We start from the raw sequence: 17,292 nt of genomic DNA, 5'->3' as shown, positions 1-17,292 counted from the left end.
ATGTCTGACAACATACCCTCAAATGATAAAATAAATGTATTTACTTCTGTCATACCATTTAATGTGTTACACCTGACCACCTGCGAGAGCTGTAAGCAATATCCCAGTAAAACCAGCTCCTTATTAGGAGGTTTTAAGGAACCTGTGTACAGTAGGTGCTGATGACACTGAGACAAAGCCTCTATAAACATTATAAACCATCTCTGGCTGAGACTCCAAGCCCTTGATCTGTTTTCATCCCTGTTAATGAGGTATCATAAGGTCCTACAGGCTGACACTACTGTGGCTCCTTGATTTCCCACTGTCCCAACTCTGTGTCACTTGGGAGACAGGAGGCTGCTGAACTCAGGTTAATTGAGCCATGGTAAGCCACATGATATTATCACCTGAAATTCAATCAGACACAGTCAATTAGACGCTTGCGGAAATGAGAAGCCATACATGGATTTATTGCATATTTCCATCAATTAAGAGTATTAGACTATTTCCATATAGGGGCAGTGTTTGTTGAATAACTTGAGGCAGACACTATGACATTTGTTCTACAATTGAGACAAATATACTGAACAAAAATATAAACACAACATGTAAAGTATTTGTCCGTTTACATTTACATTTACATTTAAGTCATTTAGCAGACGCTCTTATCCAGAGCGCCTTACAAATTGTTTCATGAGCTGAAATAAAAGATTTATCTCAAATTTTGTGCACACATTTGTTTACATCCCTGTTGGTGATAATTTCTCCTTTGCCAAGATAATCCATCTACCTGACAAGTGTGGCATATCAAGAAGCTGATTAAACAGCTGCACCTTGTGCTGGGGACAATAAAAGCCACTCTAAAATGTGCAGTTTTGTCACATAACACAATGCCACAAAATTTGACGGAGTGTGTAATTGACATGCTGACTGCAGGAATGTCCACCAGAGCTGTTGCCAGAGAATTGAATGTAAATTGCTCTACCATAAGTCGCCTCCAACGTTGTTTTCAAGAATTTGGCGGTACATTCAACTGGCCTCACAACCGCAGACCACATGTAACGCGCAAGCCCAGGACCTCCACATTCGGCTTCTTTACCTGCGGGATCATCTGAGACCAGCCACCCGGACAGCTGATGAATTGTTAAAGCCCTTTTGTGGGGAAAAACTCAATCTGATTGGCTGGGCCTGACTTCCCAGTGTGTGTGCCTGGCTCCCAAGTGGGTGGGCCTACAGTATGCTCTCCCAGGCCATGGAGTCTTTTTGTACGCTAGTCATACTGTCTGTGCAGCATTCAAGTTTGACTTTAATGCTATACTATACTATACTTGAGTATAAAACCAATAAACAATGGGCTACATAGAAAATAGTTAGATTATTTTCCTATTGTTAACTGGACCTATCACGTATGTATTTCATAAAATGTCTATAAAAATTGCAACTATTTCAATCCATATTGGAATATTTTATCAGCGTTTAAAAGTGCTAGAGCCTCCAAGCTGCTATTAGCTAAATGAAGTAGAGGACGGAAGTGGGTTATTTCTAGCCTCTTCCCACAGTCGCTGGAGTGCCATGAGTCTGGCAAGCAAGTCTTAAGTTTTCTCAAAAGTTCTTATTAATGAAGGGGATCCTGACTGAGTGTTTGAGTTCGAGGATGGAGTCCACTTGTTCACTGGAAAACAGGTTGTGCCACTGGGCCACAGGCTTACGGGGGTTGGACAGCATGTCTGCCCAGTGCCTCTGCTGGTTCCCCGTAGCATCACAACCCAGGAAGATCTTCCCAATAGCATCGTTCCTGGTAAACTTGTCATGGTCCCACACGGAAATCACCAGCTGAAGCCTCTGGAGGGAGGAAGCAACAGCAGACAACAGTCACTGAAAACTGTACTACAGAGGAGGTCCCATCACCTTTTTGTTTAAAGGGGCAATCTGCAGTACAAACAATATTGGTTTTGGTAAACAGCTGAGGAATGGGGTTGAAAAAATATAACCACTCTCAAATGTATAGACAGAGCTATGGATGCAAGGACTGACCATCCATTATATCAAAATGATAGTTTAACCATGCTTTGATGCTATACAGTGTTTGTTTACAATTAAATCAAGCTGTCGAAATGTTGGACATTACATTTTTGCATCTGAGCTCCTAGGGTGTGCGGCTCTCCCTTATTTTCAAGTTTTCTACTCCGCTAGCCAGCACCTCGCCTTAATAGGTGTGCGTTTCTTTTTCTTCACGGAATGAAGGGTACCTGTCAAACCACGATGTGTTACGACAGGAAAAACTAAATGTCACCTTACGTTATTCAGTGGTGTTTTCCTTGGGTTTAATTTATTTCAATCATGCCCACATGCCCACAGCTGGCAGCACCTAAGTAATCATCAATTCGGAGCGCAGCTGCACCGGACCCGATCATGAATGCCCATGGTCAATTTGGTTTGACATTCAATATCCCTATGGGCAAGTTAAGGACCACAGGAGGCTGTTGATGGGAGGACTGCTCATAATAATGGCTGGAATGGAGTGAATGGAATGGTATCAAACACATGGAAACCATGTGTTTGATGAGTTCGATACAATTCCATTGGCTCCATTCCAGTCATTACTATGAGCCCGTCCTCCCCAATTAAGGTACTACCAACCTCCTGTGTTAGGGACGATCAGTCAATTGCACAATGTACAGGGGACAATATTTTAAAATGTCAAATGCTCCAAATTTCAATGACTTAAAAACAACAAACCAATTATAAACTGCTGAAATTCATATACAAATATTGAAAGCATTTAACGAGACAACTAAAAGATGTGCAACATGAAAATGTCATATTTACATTGTGTAGTTCATTGACGGTCCCTAACTATCCCCACAGATAGACAATCCAAAGTCAAACCAATTTTGCCACAGGTCGCACACCAGCCGGCTAAAGCTATTTGGCGAAAGAAGTTGGCTAGCTTGCTAGCTAGTCTAGGCTACTTCCAAAGACAAGACCTGGTTATACTGTTTCAAGTTATCTAGAAATGTGAGTGACTGTAACTGTGTACTGTTTTGCAGAGTGAAAGAACAAACGCTTCTATGAGATACCCACATCAGAGATACACATATCAAAGCACTCCTCCAAGACACAAATCTTGTACTCAGCCAAATTACATAATGAGGAGAATTGAAACCAAGGCTAAAACAAGAAGTTCAGCCCCCTTTAAGGTTTAAGACTTGCTGCCACTCCAATCTGACCCCTATACATTTTAAATTGATGGGGCACTATAACCGCATAGGAGTTGAATTGGTACAACATTCTCACTCATGGGTGCAAGAGGTTAGCTTCTTACAAGGCACAACTCAAAATATAATAATGAGCCAGAAACAACAATACCATGCACCCACTAGTGGTCAAAAGGTTTTTGCTGCTCCAAAGGTACAGTACAGTACTGTATTCTATGGGGTGGAATGGAATTCCATTCTAAATACAGCAATTATTTCCCTGCCTACAGCATTTTCCCACAATGCACCATCATTTACAGTATGCTTCAGTAAAACGTTTCTGAGTATCTAACTGTTGATAATACCATAAATTACCGTATAAATTACAGTTTCGTTAAATATAACTTACAGCTTCGTACTGTGCATTCTTTAAAAATAGTAAAAATTGATATACAAATCGCAGATTGATGATTTAAATTACTTTAGACAAAATATAACAATGGATTGTGAAAGGGATGGCTTCTTTTCTGGAGCTCCATAACATGCAGGCAGCTGAGCTTGAAACTGTCTGGAGAGCCAAAAATGCCTCATCTTAGCCATATTCTGAGATACGATCATACTTACTTGAATTTGTTCAAATGACACCACAAATGTAAAAGATTCGTTGAAGTAGGGATTTTGTGTGGACTTTTTAACAGATGTCTTCTTTCTCTTCCACTTCTTCTTGTCCAGAGCTAGCTGCACTTTTACATAGGGATCTACAGTGTACATGAATGACAGTAGAATGTAGTTTTAGCATCCGGTATTATTTGTAATAATCTAAACTGGCCACAATAATCCTGTAGTATTATTTGTAATATTCATAACTTAGCCTGGAATCCAGACCTGTTTTGTAACAGTCCACTCCTTGTTACTCCATGTCATATGTTTGGCATGTGACACTTTGTACAAGGAGTGGAATTTCAGCACAAAACCGTTCTGGATTCCAGGCTAATCATAACTAGCCTCTTCACAATAACAACCATTCAGTCTTCCTCTCGGAGAGCCAGGGCTTGGACCTACCTGATGAGCCCCCTAAATCCATACTCTTTAGGTTCTTGGCTTCCAGGATGACAACAGTCAGTTTGCTGGTGGTCGGGACGTAACGCAATGAGAAGCAGATCTCCCCCAGAATTATATCCTGTAATCGCAGAAGGTAACCAGAAACGACATGAACAATCAGTTGGAAGTACAGTATGTAGGCCAATAGTATCTAAATGAAAATTAGGTAGAGGTAGACTAAAGAGGTAGACTACAATTATTTTGCTTCCTGTTCTTGTATCAGCATTATGACCGGTCCAAAAATCAAGTCACATCCTAACCTCAGACTTTGAGGGTTCACTAAGGTTTTTCCACTCCTCGATCACATGATTCCAGTCGTTGGTTCCGAGCTGCAGCCTCAGCTCCCCGATGACGTCATGTTTGGAGAACCTATCGAAGTCGAACACCTTCATGACTACAGTGGACTCATTGAGCTCAGCTTTGTCAATCTGGACACAAGACAGTCAGATGAGATTGAAGAGTGGGGCAGAGACACAGACTCACTAACACTGTATATGAAACAATAGCCTGGCTAAAAAGCTCTCAAACATATAAAACATACAATAGGAATATCAATCTAATACCTCAAATGTGAAGTGTTCATTGAAAACAGGGTTGAGGGTTTTCCTGTAGACCTTAGTCTCGAATGTCTTTGACTTGTTGGGGGTGATGTAGACTTTAACATAGGGGTCAGAGGTGCCTCCCAGGTCCATAGCTGGCAGTGCTGCAGCCTGTTTAATCCCCACTGTCAGCTGCAGGGGATGAGAGATGGCAGGACAGTCAAAGACAGTAGGGAAGATAAAGGGCCACACACACATGCAAGATCACTGTAATTCCAACTGTTGTATGGTATAAAAATAAAGACACTGAAGTATACTTAAGTGACATTTTGAAAAATCAGACATTTCTCTCTTGTAATGTGTAATAATTCATATAATATACTGTATATAAAAACGTATGTGGAAACCCCTTCAAATTAGTGGATTTGGCTATTTCAGCCACACTTGTTGCTGGCAGGTGTATAAAATCTAACACAAAGCCATGCAATCTCCATAGACAAACATTGGCAGTAAAATGGCCTTATTGTAGAGCTCAGTGACTTTCAACGTGGCACCGTCATAGGAGGCTACTTTCCAACAAGCCAGTTCGTCAAATTTCTGCCCTGCTACGGCTGCCCTGGTCAATTGTAAATACTGTTATTGTGAAGTGGAAACCTCTAGGAGCAACAAAGGGTTAGCCGTTGAAGTGGTAGGCCACACAAGCTCATAGAACGGGACAGCTGAGTGCTGAAGTGCGTAGTGCATAAAGATTGTCTGTCCTCGGTTGCAACACTCACTACCGACTTCCAAACTGCCTCTGGAAGCAACTCAGCACATGAACTGTTCATCAGGAGCTTCATGAAATGGGTTTCCATGGCCAGAAGCCGCACACAAGCCTAAGATCACGATGCGCAATGCCAAGCGTTGGCTGGACCTCACTAATGCGCTTGTGGCTAAATGGAAGCAAGTTCCCGCAGCAATGTTCCAACATCTAGTGGAAAGCCTTCCCAGAAGAGCGAAGGCTGTTATAGCAGAAAATAGCAGAAAAGTGGGGACCAAGTCCAAATTATTGCCCATGATTTTGGAATGAGATGTTGGCTTGTGGTGGCTACAGGGTTTTGATAAAGTTACAAGTTCAAAAAACGAACTAACCTCTTGTGCCTTGTATTCCAAAGAGTAGAGTAGTCTTCCACGGTTTTTAGCTGAGCCGTAGTTTGCATCATCTGAGCCAGGTTGGACCTGCCCATCAAGAACACTGTCATAGCGTGAACCAGCCAATCACATTCATTGGCTACACAATCAATCCCTCAAGCAGTGGCCCATCCTAACATACAGTCAAAAGTTTGGATACACCTACGCATTCAAGGGATTTTCTTTATTTGTCCTGTTTCCTACATCGTAGAATAAAAGTGAAGACATCAAAACTATGAAATAACATATAGGGAATAATGTAGTAAGCAAAATCATGTAGTAAGACTTAAACAAATCTAAATATATTTTATATTTGAGATTCTTCAAAGTAGCCACCCTTTGCCTTGATGACAGCTTAGCACACTCTTGGCATTCTCTGAACCAGCTTCATGAGGTAGTCACCTGGAATGCATTTCAATTAACAGGTGTGCCTTTTTAAAGGGAATTTGTGGAATTTCTTTCCTTCTTAATGCACTTGAGCCAATCAGTTGTGTTGTGACAAGGTAGGGGTGGTATAAAGAAGATAGCCCTATTTGGTAAAATACCAAGTCCATATTATGGCAAGAACAGCTCAAATAAGCAAAGAGAAATGACTGTCTATCATTACTTTAAGACATGAAAGTCAGTCGCAAAGACCGTCAAGCGCTACGATGAAACTGGCTCTCATGAGGACCGCCACAGGAATTGCTGCAAAGAAACAACTAATAAAGGACACCAATAAGAAGAAGAGACTTGCTTGGGCCAATAAACACGACCAATGGACATTAGAGCGATGGTAATCTGTCCTTTGGTCTGATAAATATAAATTGGAGATTTTTGGATGATGTCCGCAAGTGTGGTTCCCACCATGCATGGAGGAGGAGGTGTGATGGTGTGGTGGTGCTTTGCTGCTGACACTGTCTGTGATTTAATTAGAATTTAAGGCACACTTAACTAGCATGGCTACCACAGCATTCTGCAGCGATACTCCATTCCATCTGGTTTGCGCTTAGTGGGACTATTGTTTGTTTTCAACAGGACAATGACCTAAAACACACCTCCAGGCTGTGTAAGGGCTATTTGACCAAGAAGGAGAGTGATGGTGTAGCATTAGATGACCTGGTCTCCACAATCACCCAACCTCAACACAATTGCTTTAGGATGAGTTGGACCGCAGATTGAAGGAAAAGCAACTAACAAGTGTTCAGCATATGTGGGAACTCCTTCAAGGCTGTTGAAAAAGCATTCCTCATGAAGCTGTTTGAGAGAATGCCAAGAGTGTGCAAAGCTGTCATCAAGACAAAGGGTGGATACTTTGAAGAATCTAAAATCTAAAATATTTTTTTATTTGTTTAACTCTTTTTTGGATAGAACATGATTCCATGTGTGTTATTTCATAGTTTTGATGTCTTCACTATTATTCTACAATGTAGAAAATAGTGAAAATAAATTAAGAGAAACCCTTGAATGAGTAGGTGTGTCCAAACATTTGACTGGTACTGTACATAAGGAGCTAAGGCTACACCTCTACTTCACTCCTCCACAACGGCGACCAATCCAAGCAACAAGAAATGGATAGAATGGAGCAGACGCTCTGAGTTATCCCACGAAGACCAAGCTAGTACTACCACCTTTACTTACTAGCGATGTAGTCGTGGAACCAGTCACCCCTTGTAGATTGATCTGATGGTCCGGCTTGTTCTTTCTCTTTTTCTTGCTCTTGCAGCAGTATTTCACAAAGACCCAAATAATACACACCAAAAACAGCAAGATGATGACGGCAAAGATGGTGTAAATGGCCCATCTTGGCACTGCGTGAGATAGAAAAAGACAGCAGTTTGTCTCATTATGACACACTTCTGAAGCATGAGGCAAGAGCACAGCCAGCAAGATTAAGGAGAAATAAACTTGTAACAAGCTGAAATGGAGAGCTATTTGAAAACATTTGCCTTGCATTTATTTGACAGCAGCAGCCCCTAGCTGCCGAGTCCTGAGAGTCAGTGTAGTCAAGTAATCTCACACATCTGAATCATGCAGCAAAGAGCGCAGCCAGCAGGAGATATGAACATATATAACAAGTGAAAATTGAGAGCTAAGAAATGTGCGCTTGGAGTGGAATTTGGAATTAGATATGTCACATAGAAACAGGTGCCCAGGCAGGCAGGCAGCTCTACTCGGCTATGTCTGTTGAAAGTGGGACAGATGGGGGGCAGTGTAGGGGTGCCCACTCATGAGAGTGTGTGTGTGTGTGTGGGGTGGGGGGTGGGGGGGGGGGGTCAGAAGAAGAGAGGGGGTGGAAAGATAGATGAGGGAGAGGTGTGGTGGAAGAGGTGCGGCAGTTAGGTGGTTACTTAGTGAATCTTGTGCAGCAGCTGGTCTATAAACGCCGTTAGTGGGCGTTAGTGGGGCTGGCGTTAGTGGGGCTGGCAGTAGTTTTGTTATTAAGTAGTGGTAGGGGTTATTTTGCCGTTTGCTAATGGGGTTTTAGGAAACATGGTGTATGTATAGTGTGAATAGCTGAGACCCAGAATCAAGAGGAAACAGCAAAAACAGGCAATGAGGAAAAGCAATTTGGGTAATTCATAGCTCAGGTTGTTACTGTGTCTGCTGACAGCAACTGCTCCTTTAACACAGTTACTGTACTGTTGCTCCACAGCAGCCTCTTCTGGTTAAATAAAGCACTAATCATTTTCATAGCTTTGATGTTGAAACTATTTTCAAACTCATGTTATACCCCCCACCCATTCTTTCTTAACATCCATTCTTTAAAAACATTGTGCCTCTGCTTGCAAAAACTTGGTTGCCATGACAGAGAGCGGATACTTAGCCATAACCATTGTTAAACAACTGCAGAGTTGAGTGCTGACAGCTCCACACAGGCAGTAGCCCATTAAAAGAGGGTGTGCTGCACACCCTGATAATTTGAGACAAAATGGCCATAGCACAGGGGATTACTTTTCTTTACATGTACACAGCAAATTGGCCAGTATTACCTAGTGTTGATTTTTCAGTGTAACATTTCTAGAGTTGATTCAGGAGTTAAATTAACTATGTAAGTGTTAAATTAACATTCATTGGTGTTAACAACCAGTGTTGAACCAAAACCACACCCATCAGTATCATATATCCCAGAATGCTCTTTTGTAGGTTGATTTTTCGAATTGTTTGTTTCAATATCTATGTTTTTGCAGGGACATAGATTGATTAATAATAATCCAATGTGTTACTTAATTTATTGCACCATTACTAAAATGGTTGTTCCAGTTTAGATGCTTTAGGTAGTCTCATATCTTAGTCTTCCTGACCCTGGCAATCATTCTGAATGCAGGTTGTGGGTGAATAAATTTTCAAAATGTTGGATATCCCCACACTGGCCAGCATAATGTGACTTGCTGACCTGATGTGGACTGTAAACCATGAGTTTGAGGCCACTGTATTAAGTTAAAACTAGGCCCTCAAAATAAGGCCTTATGAAATACATATTAGATTGTTTTAAATAATTACATTTTAATGATAACTTCATATTCACTTAGGATCTCACTTGGTGAAGTCCACACAACTGAAAATGAATGAATGCAGCAACCATGTCTCTGTCAGTAGCAATACAGTCACGGGTGGTAACTCTACAATTCATTGAAAAGCACTTTGGGAAATATGCAAATAAGGCTTTAAACTAAGCAGTGTGTTAATTTAACACTGAAAAGTGTGGACCCATATAGACACTGGAACAGTGTTAAATGTAATACTCTCAGTGTTTATTTAACCCTGGAGAATTTGCTGTGTAGTAAATACAGTTCACATAATTTGAGCGTTAGAACAAAAGTTGAAAGAAAGTACCACAAGAGTTTGTCTCACAAGAGCTTGAGTCGTTGTTCCCATGAACACAACCAACAACCATACAATAGTTCAAAAAAACCTAATCAATAGATACCTATATTCTGACAGAATCAAGTTTTACAATATAGGAAAACGAATATGTAAGCACAGAGTTAACACTCACTGTTTCAGTACCAGTGTAGTTTGTATCCTTATTACTGTAGCCTACTTGAAGACTGTATTACTCTATCCTTCATCCATGCAGTTCTCCAGCAAAAGGGAGTTACAGGATAACAACAAATGAGGGGAAGGAAGTCACTTTGCCCTGAAAGTCTGAAAGTGGCTGGATCAGCCCATAAGCGTTCTGTATGAAGTGTTGATCAGTGAGAAGAAGACGTGATCGCATGGGGAAGATAAATATTATACCATTATGCATTTTGCATAGTTCATTGCTAAGTAGATAAAGGCCAACTTAGTTAGGCTGTAGCCTTTAATATTGTTCCAACTACAGTATCATTTAGAATACAATTTTTGAGTAACCTATGTTACAGGTGCGTATTACTAGTATAAAACAACACAATAAGCGGTGTATTCTGGTTTACACACATCTTTCTGTAGTGTTCAAGTACTCAATCTTCAGCCATACAGAGTTTACACTTTACAAACACACATTTAGGTTATCTATTGACAGAGTTGATGCATGTGTCAGTATACCTAATAAGTAACACAACAAAGACATTTCCAGAATGAACCACCCATGGTTTTGACTATATTACTCTAAAAAAAACATGTATTTTAGACAGTCACGTGATAAGCACATTTTGGAGAGGCTTGAGTGGGTTTCTTTTAAATGTGTAAATATTGCACTGGTATATTGCTTGACTTACCTTTTTGTGCAATGATAACATATAAGTTTGTTTACAGAACAAACCAATGATGTGTGCTGATCCCAATCAAAAATAAATAAATAAATAAAAATAAAAAATAGATATAGATGTACTATTGTAAAGTGGTTGTTCCACTGGATATCATAAGGTGAATGCACCAATTTGTAAGTCGTTCTGGATAAGAGCGTCTGCTAAATGACGTAAATGTAACTGTAATCGCTTCCCTTTATTTCGTTACAACTTGTAGATAGGTATGGTAGGAAGCCAGTGGAGGCTGATGGGATGAGCTATAGGAGGACGGGCTCATTGTAATGACTGGAATGGAATCAACGGAACGGTATCAAACACGTCAAACATATCAAAACCCGTGTTCGATTCCGTTCCATTTATTCTATTCCAGCCATTACAATGAGCCGGTCCTCCTATAGCTCCTCCCACCAGCCTCCACTGTAGGAAACTTTGATTTATACCCTAACACATTTAACAGAGGCAGTGACTACAACAACTCATGTACACACAGTGACACCATACAGTGCGCGCATGCGTGTGCTTGTGTGTCAGGGAACACGTACAACATTGGAATGCTTGGCTCCATCAGGATTAGAAGAGGAGAGACATTCGATTGGCTAGGAGATAGTACAGTAGTCTGGAAATGTTTTATACACATGGGGTATACGCCTTCTACAGTAGAGTATCAAATAACATCTTGGAGGAAAAGCAAGAGTAAACAGAAGCATTTTCATTTACATATGAAGTAGCATAAAAAATGGTTCTGTTACACCACTGTGCAAAGTGACAACCGTCCCTCCATGAGTGAAGAGTCACCTCTCCTATCATCTCATTAACTATTTATATTTATCTCATTACTCTCTTGTATTCAAATTACAAACGTGCTCTATTGATGGACTCATCTGACTACTTTGTATTTATACTGCAAGTTTTGAAGTCCTCTTGGTTTCATAAATATGCAATTTATAAATATGGTTGCCATGACAAATAAATAACATCATCTCATAATTTGCGAAGTTCTGTGGAGTTCTGCTAGTCCTACTACTCCTGTACAGCGGGTGGCAGTATTGGATAAGTATCTGAGAGTTTTTTTACGAAAAACACTGTAGAAAGGGAGGGCAATTTTACGGCACTCGTTTAGGAACTCGCTCACAGGAAGGCTACTAGTTTCAAATGGTTCTTTATTCTGCATAATCTGTTCAACATATGTTGAAGTTTGTCATTATAGCCTATTCAAATAGACCATTTTGCAAGAACAAATGCCTTCTAAAGTATTCCTGAAAGTAAATTGGCTTTGTACTTTCGTTTTCATGGTTAAGAAACTTTAGAGTTTGGAGATTGCTTGCGTTATTATTTTTCAAACTATTATCTTTCAAACTGCTTTATCAAGCAGGATGGATTTAATGGTGCGCAACCCGGATGTCAAGCAGGTGAGACAACGTCATGTCACATATCCTGCGGCAGAACTGTATTTTCATAATAGTCAACAGAAAAACGACTTATATACGTCTATGTTTGAGCACTGCCGTTGAATGTTTATGTCTGTCTCTAGAGAGACGCAGCTCAGGCTGTGGTTGTTGCAGTGTCATCAGATGCAATTTTTGACCCAGAAGTTGAGCAAGTCCATGGAGCAACAGAACCTTTGAGAAAGGGAGATGCTTTTTCTTTCATGAAGGTGAATAATCGTTGTTTTAAGCACCCATAATGTCTGCACAGGTAGCAGTATTACGAAGTGACATTTAAAAGTGTTATGCACATAGAAATGGAATTAGTATTTACAGAAATATAGTTGGCCTTACTCTATTTTTATGGTTTTGCATGCTTTCATCCTCATCAGGCCATCCAGGTAGTGAATGAAAGACTGCTGACCATGAACTCTGATGAGACATTGCTGTTTGATGTGATTCTGCTGTCCAATGACAGCGAAGAAAAACACTCACGGATCATTGCCAGTGCAAAACATTATGGTATGGCATACACTCCGAATTAGGCCTACAATTGGGGTATTGGAGAGTACACAGCAAGATACTGTATGTAAGATGAATCACTATTTTGTGTTTTGTATTTCTTGTATTTGCCAAAAGGTCTTGATATTGGCAGATTTTGCTTCTGCAACAAGGAGGATTCCATTGAGAGCCTGCAATCAAACAACGTGAAACTGTTCCTATCAATGGATACTAATGATGTGTGCAAGGCCTTACAAAAAGGTATGGTTTTTTCGAAGTCTTACATTAACTCAGAAACAAACCTTAATTTGGTGAACATTTGTTATCGTAAAGGTTTTAATTAAATACCGCCCTCACTCTCACACACACACACACACACACACACACACACACACATATCTGTCTCTCAACCCAACTGTTACATTCCCCTGTTTCTTTGGCCATTGTGTCAGGTGTTCCAGCAGCCCAACTGTACCGTCAGACAGACCCACATCAGACAGAGGATCAGCTCAAAGTGGTGTTCTCAGGAGACGTGATTGGATCCTCAGAGGAGATGCTGCCTGGCCTAAGAGAACAGGGCTTCACCGAGACCCAGCTGCAGGGCTTTAAAACTGCAAAGGTACAGTAGTTGTGGTATAACAACATACCTGTCCTACCCTTCTAGAAGACATGACTATATAGAACCATAACGGGTTCAAAGGCTTACTTCATATGGCCTTCAAAAAGGTTCACTTCATATGGCCTTCAAAAAGGTTCTATATAGAACTGCAAAGCACTTTTATTTTTAGCAGTGTAAATAAGAGGTCGACCGATTATGATTTTTCGCCACCGATTATTGGAGGGCCAAAAAAAGCCGCTGCCGATTAATCGGCCGACTATTATTATGATTTTTTTATATATATATATATACATACACACACACACACACACACACAGCTCTGAAGTGACAACGATACTGAAGAGTCTGCTTAGGAGACAAATACTCTCAACTGTTTGAATAATAAAAATAGAGTTTAAGTTACCTGTGATGAATGCTGAAAACAAAAACTGTAATTTCTATATGCAGGAAATCCTATTTTAATAATGGGCATGGTAAGAATTGACTACCAAAGTGCGAGTCATAATTCCCATGACACCTTCGAGCAAAATCTGAAAAGCGGTTCCTTCATTTATTCCATAGGATATTTTTAGATAAACTTAAAATAAGGTCTGTGTTTGGTTTAGGCTTACACCACCTTGCCAATTTTCTAACTGTGTAGATATCCATAGGATATAACTCTGATCAATATAAGCGAAGATAATTTTTTTTGTAGAGTGGATTTATGAAAATATGTTGACAAACGTTACCTAGTGAGATTTACACGGGTATCAAAACGCCGAGGCGGTTTAAGCACAAAACACAGACCTTATTTGAAGTAGATCAAGACATTCTCTATGGAAGACATGAACGGTAAAATAACGAAGGAACCCCTTTCAAGTTCAGCCGCAAGTTATTACAGGAATTATGACGCGTTATTTCTCTCTAAACCATATATCTTTGACTATTACGAGCCTGCTGCTGCCTACCACCGCTCAGTCAGACTGCTCTATCAAATATCAAATCATAGACTTAACTATAATATAATAAACCTTAGTTTCCGGATTTGACCATATTAATGACCTATCATCTCGAAAACATTATTCTTTCAGTGACATACGGAACCGTTCCGTATTTTATCTAACAGGTGGCATCCATAAGTCTAAATATTCCTGTTACATTGCACAACCTACAATGTTATTTCATAGTTCCGTAAAATTCTGGCAAATTAGTTCGCAACGAGCCAGATTCTCTATACCCTGATTTTGCGTGCAACGAACGCAAGAGAACTGACACAATTTCACCTGGTTAATATTGCCTGCTAACCTGGATTTCTTTTAGCTAAATATGCAGGTTTAAAAATATATACTTCTGTGTACTGATTTTAAGAAAGGCATTGATGTTTATGTTTAGGTACAGTCGTGCAACGATTGTGCTTTTTTTCGCAAATGCGCTTTTGTTAAATCATCCCCGTTTGGCGAAGTCGGCTGTCTTTGTTAGGAAGAAATAGTCTTCACAGTTCGCAACAAGCCAGGCGGCCCAAACTGCTGCATATACCCTGACTCTGTTTGCAAGAGAAGTGACACATTTTCCCTAGTTAAAATAAATTCATGTTAGCAGGCAATATTAACTAAATACGCAGGTTTAAAAATATATACTTGTATATTGATTTTAAGAAAGACATTGATGTTTATGGTTAGGTACACGTCGGAGCAAAGACAGTCCTTTTAAGCGAATGCGCACCACATCGATTATATGCAAAGCAGGACAGGCTAGATAAACTAGTAATATCATCAACCATGTGTAGTTAACTAGTGTTTATGATTGATTGATTGTTTTTTTATAAGATAAGTTTAATACTAGCTAGCAACTTACCTTGGCAACGTAAAGCAGGTGGTTAGAGCGTTGGGCTAGTTAACGTAAGGTTGCATCCCCAAGCTGACAAGGTAAAAATCTGTCGTTCTGCCCCTGAACAAGGCAGTTAACCCACCGTTCCTAGGCCGTCATTGAAAATAAGAATGTGTTCTTTAACTGACTTGCCTAGTTAAATAAAGGTTTAAAAAAATAAAAAATTATAACATTTAAAAAATATATATATAATAAAAAAAGTTACAAAAAAAATAAAAATATTAAAAATACTTTTTACAAAAATCGGCAAATCGGTGGTCAAAAATACTGATTACCGATTACGATTAATCGGCCATTCCGATTAATTGGTCGACCTCTAGTATATAATACTGTATGGGTTTCCATTGATAATGCACTTACTATATGTGAGTTGGATTAATTACTCGCTTTCACTAAAGTATTGCTGTTTGTACTCAAGGGTTCCATGAAAGAGTTTACCGTATTGATGGGAGAGATGAGGAGGAGGTTTGGGTTGGAGGGCAGCCCCCTCTGCACCGGCCTGATGACAGTGTGGAGCTCCAGGGATGTGTGTGCCAGCGCCCTGAAGACTCTACGAGGCTGGGGACTGCTTGTGGATGAGGCCTTTTGCCTGGCCGGAGCCCCTCGTAGCCCCATCCTTAACTTGGTACGGCCTCACATACTCTGCCTCGATGGCCTGTATCACATGGAGGGGTTCACTGCAATGTCATGATGGAATCTTTGGAATGCAAGAAAGATTATTTGGAAGGTAAGAAGGGTTTTACATAGAACCCTTCTGAATCTGAATAAGCTTTTTATCTATTTTATATTTTAAATAGTGACCGAGCATTAGTGTTTGAACTTTAGCATCAGGAGTGAGTAATCTGATGTGTAAAAACATAGGTTTGAGAATGTTTTAAACTGTACCTATATGGGAATATTTGTGTATGCATCTGGTATTCCCTTGATCATTTTACGTATATAGTAGACATAGTGGTTATTTTTGACATGATTTCTGTCTTTCTATTATTTTTATTATTTTCTGTTATTTTATTAAGCTGAAAGTAGGAGAATAAAAGGGAATAAGTTAACCGGCTGTTGATGTTTCACTGTAACATGTATAGTGTTGATTCAGGAGTTAAATTAACTTGACACTCAGAGGTGTAAAAGAACCACACTGTTGGTGTTCATAACCAGAGTTGAGTGTGCTTTTGTCATATTTACTCTGTGTAAAGTAAAACACTCAAAACCAGGCTCATCATTATTATATTTCCCAGCATACTCTATTGCTGGTTGATTTTCAGAATTGTTTGTTTCAATATCTTTCTTATTGCATGTACATTCATTTGTTGATTAATATTATTCTACACACAAAGATAAATAACATACATTTTTCTAAAATAATCCAATTTGTTAGTAGTTGGATTTATTGCACCCGTTAATGAGATGTTTTTTTCCAGTTTAGATGATTTAGGTAGTGTCCTTACTCAATCTTCCTTACACTGGTAGTCATTCTGAATGCAGGTTGAGGGTGATTAATTCCAATTGTTGGATGTCCTCACTGGCTGGATTCTAATAGGAATTACACATCACTTTGTTAGCCAGCATAATGTGACTTGCAGGCCTGATGTAGCCTGGAAACCAGGAGTTTCCTAACATCACTGTGTTAGGGTATAACTAGGCCCTCAAATATATGTATTATGATATTTGAAACGTATTGTCATAAAAAGTCTAATTATAAAGGCTAATAAGGCTGGTGGAACAGTTCATAGAGGGTTCTACGAACAACCCTTCAAAGATAAAAGGTTCTCAGGGGAACCATTTATAGGGGGTTCTAGGCAGAACCCTTCATAGAGGGTTCTATATAGAATAATTTACAGGGGGTTCTATGAAGAAACCAAAACAGAGGATTCTCGGTAGAACCCTCTGCAAAGGGTTCTACATACCACCAAAATGGGTTCCCCTATGGCATGTGTGAAACTCATGGAATTAGTTTGACACCCCTGCCCTATGGGGACAAACCAAAGAACCCTATATAGTTCTTCTTAGCACCTTTTTTCTAAGATAGGAATAAACATGAGAATTGTAACTTCATGTCTTAGCTAGTTTGTTCAGAAAACACCATATAAAACGGATGAGACATTTATTGTTGTATTGCAGTGATTCATCGGAAATACAATGAAACCAAGTCCAGCGCATATGTCAAGGAGGGAAGAGACTATTCAA

At 39.8% G+C, this 17,292-nt stretch overlaps 2 protein-coding genes across 3 annotated transcripts; one reads left to right on the top strand and one right to left on the bottom strand.

Moving 5' to 3' along the window:
- Positions 1 to 927: 927 nt before the first annotated feature.
- Positions 928 to 10,052, bottom strand: LOC106561125 (synaptotagmin-1). 2 transcript variants are annotated; one of them, XM_045688115.1, is made up of 8 exons: positions 9,966 to 10,052; positions 7,607 to 7,776; positions 5,948 to 6,034; positions 4,841 to 5,008; positions 4,538 to 4,705; positions 4,239 to 4,356; positions 3,801 to 3,934; positions 930 to 1,821 (listed from the first exon to the last, which is right to left on the bottom strand). In XM_045688115.1, coding segments are annotated over exons 1-8 (1,086 nt in total). In that variant the 5' UTR covers positions 9,967 to 10,052; the 3' UTR covers positions 930 to 1,581. The 2 variants fall into 2 exon arrangements, with proteins under 2 accessions (XP_013980243.2, XP_045544071.1); XM_014124768.2 differs by lacking the exon at positions 9,966 to 10,052 and having other exon boundaries at positions 928 to 1,821; positions 7,607 to 7,956.
- Positions 10,053 to 11,791: 1,739 nt separating this feature from the next.
- LOC106561018 (cytosolic 5'-nucleotidase 1A) lies at positions 11,792 to 16,319 on the top strand. The gene is made up of 6 exons (XM_014124566.2): positions 11,792 to 12,107; positions 12,230 to 12,352; positions 12,515 to 12,644; positions 12,762 to 12,884; positions 13,076 to 13,242; positions 15,527 to 16,319. Exons 1-6 carry the CDS (start codon positions 12,072 to 12,074, stop codon positions 15,797 to 15,799), a joined length of 852 nt encoding a protein of 283 aa, XP_013980041.1. The 5' UTR covers positions 11,792 to 12,071; the 3' UTR covers positions 15,800 to 16,319.
- The last annotated feature ends 973 nt before the right edge of the window (positions 16,320 to 17,292 follow it).

Source organism: Salmo salar, chromosome ssa10 (assembly GCF_905237065.1).
Source record: "Salmo salar chromosome ssa10, Ssal_v3.1, whole genome shotgun sequence".
Lineage (NCBI taxonomy): Eukaryota > Metazoa > Chordata > Actinopteri > Salmoniformes > Salmonidae > Salmo > Salmo salar.
This window is presented reverse-complemented; position numbering and strand designations above follow the sequence as displayed.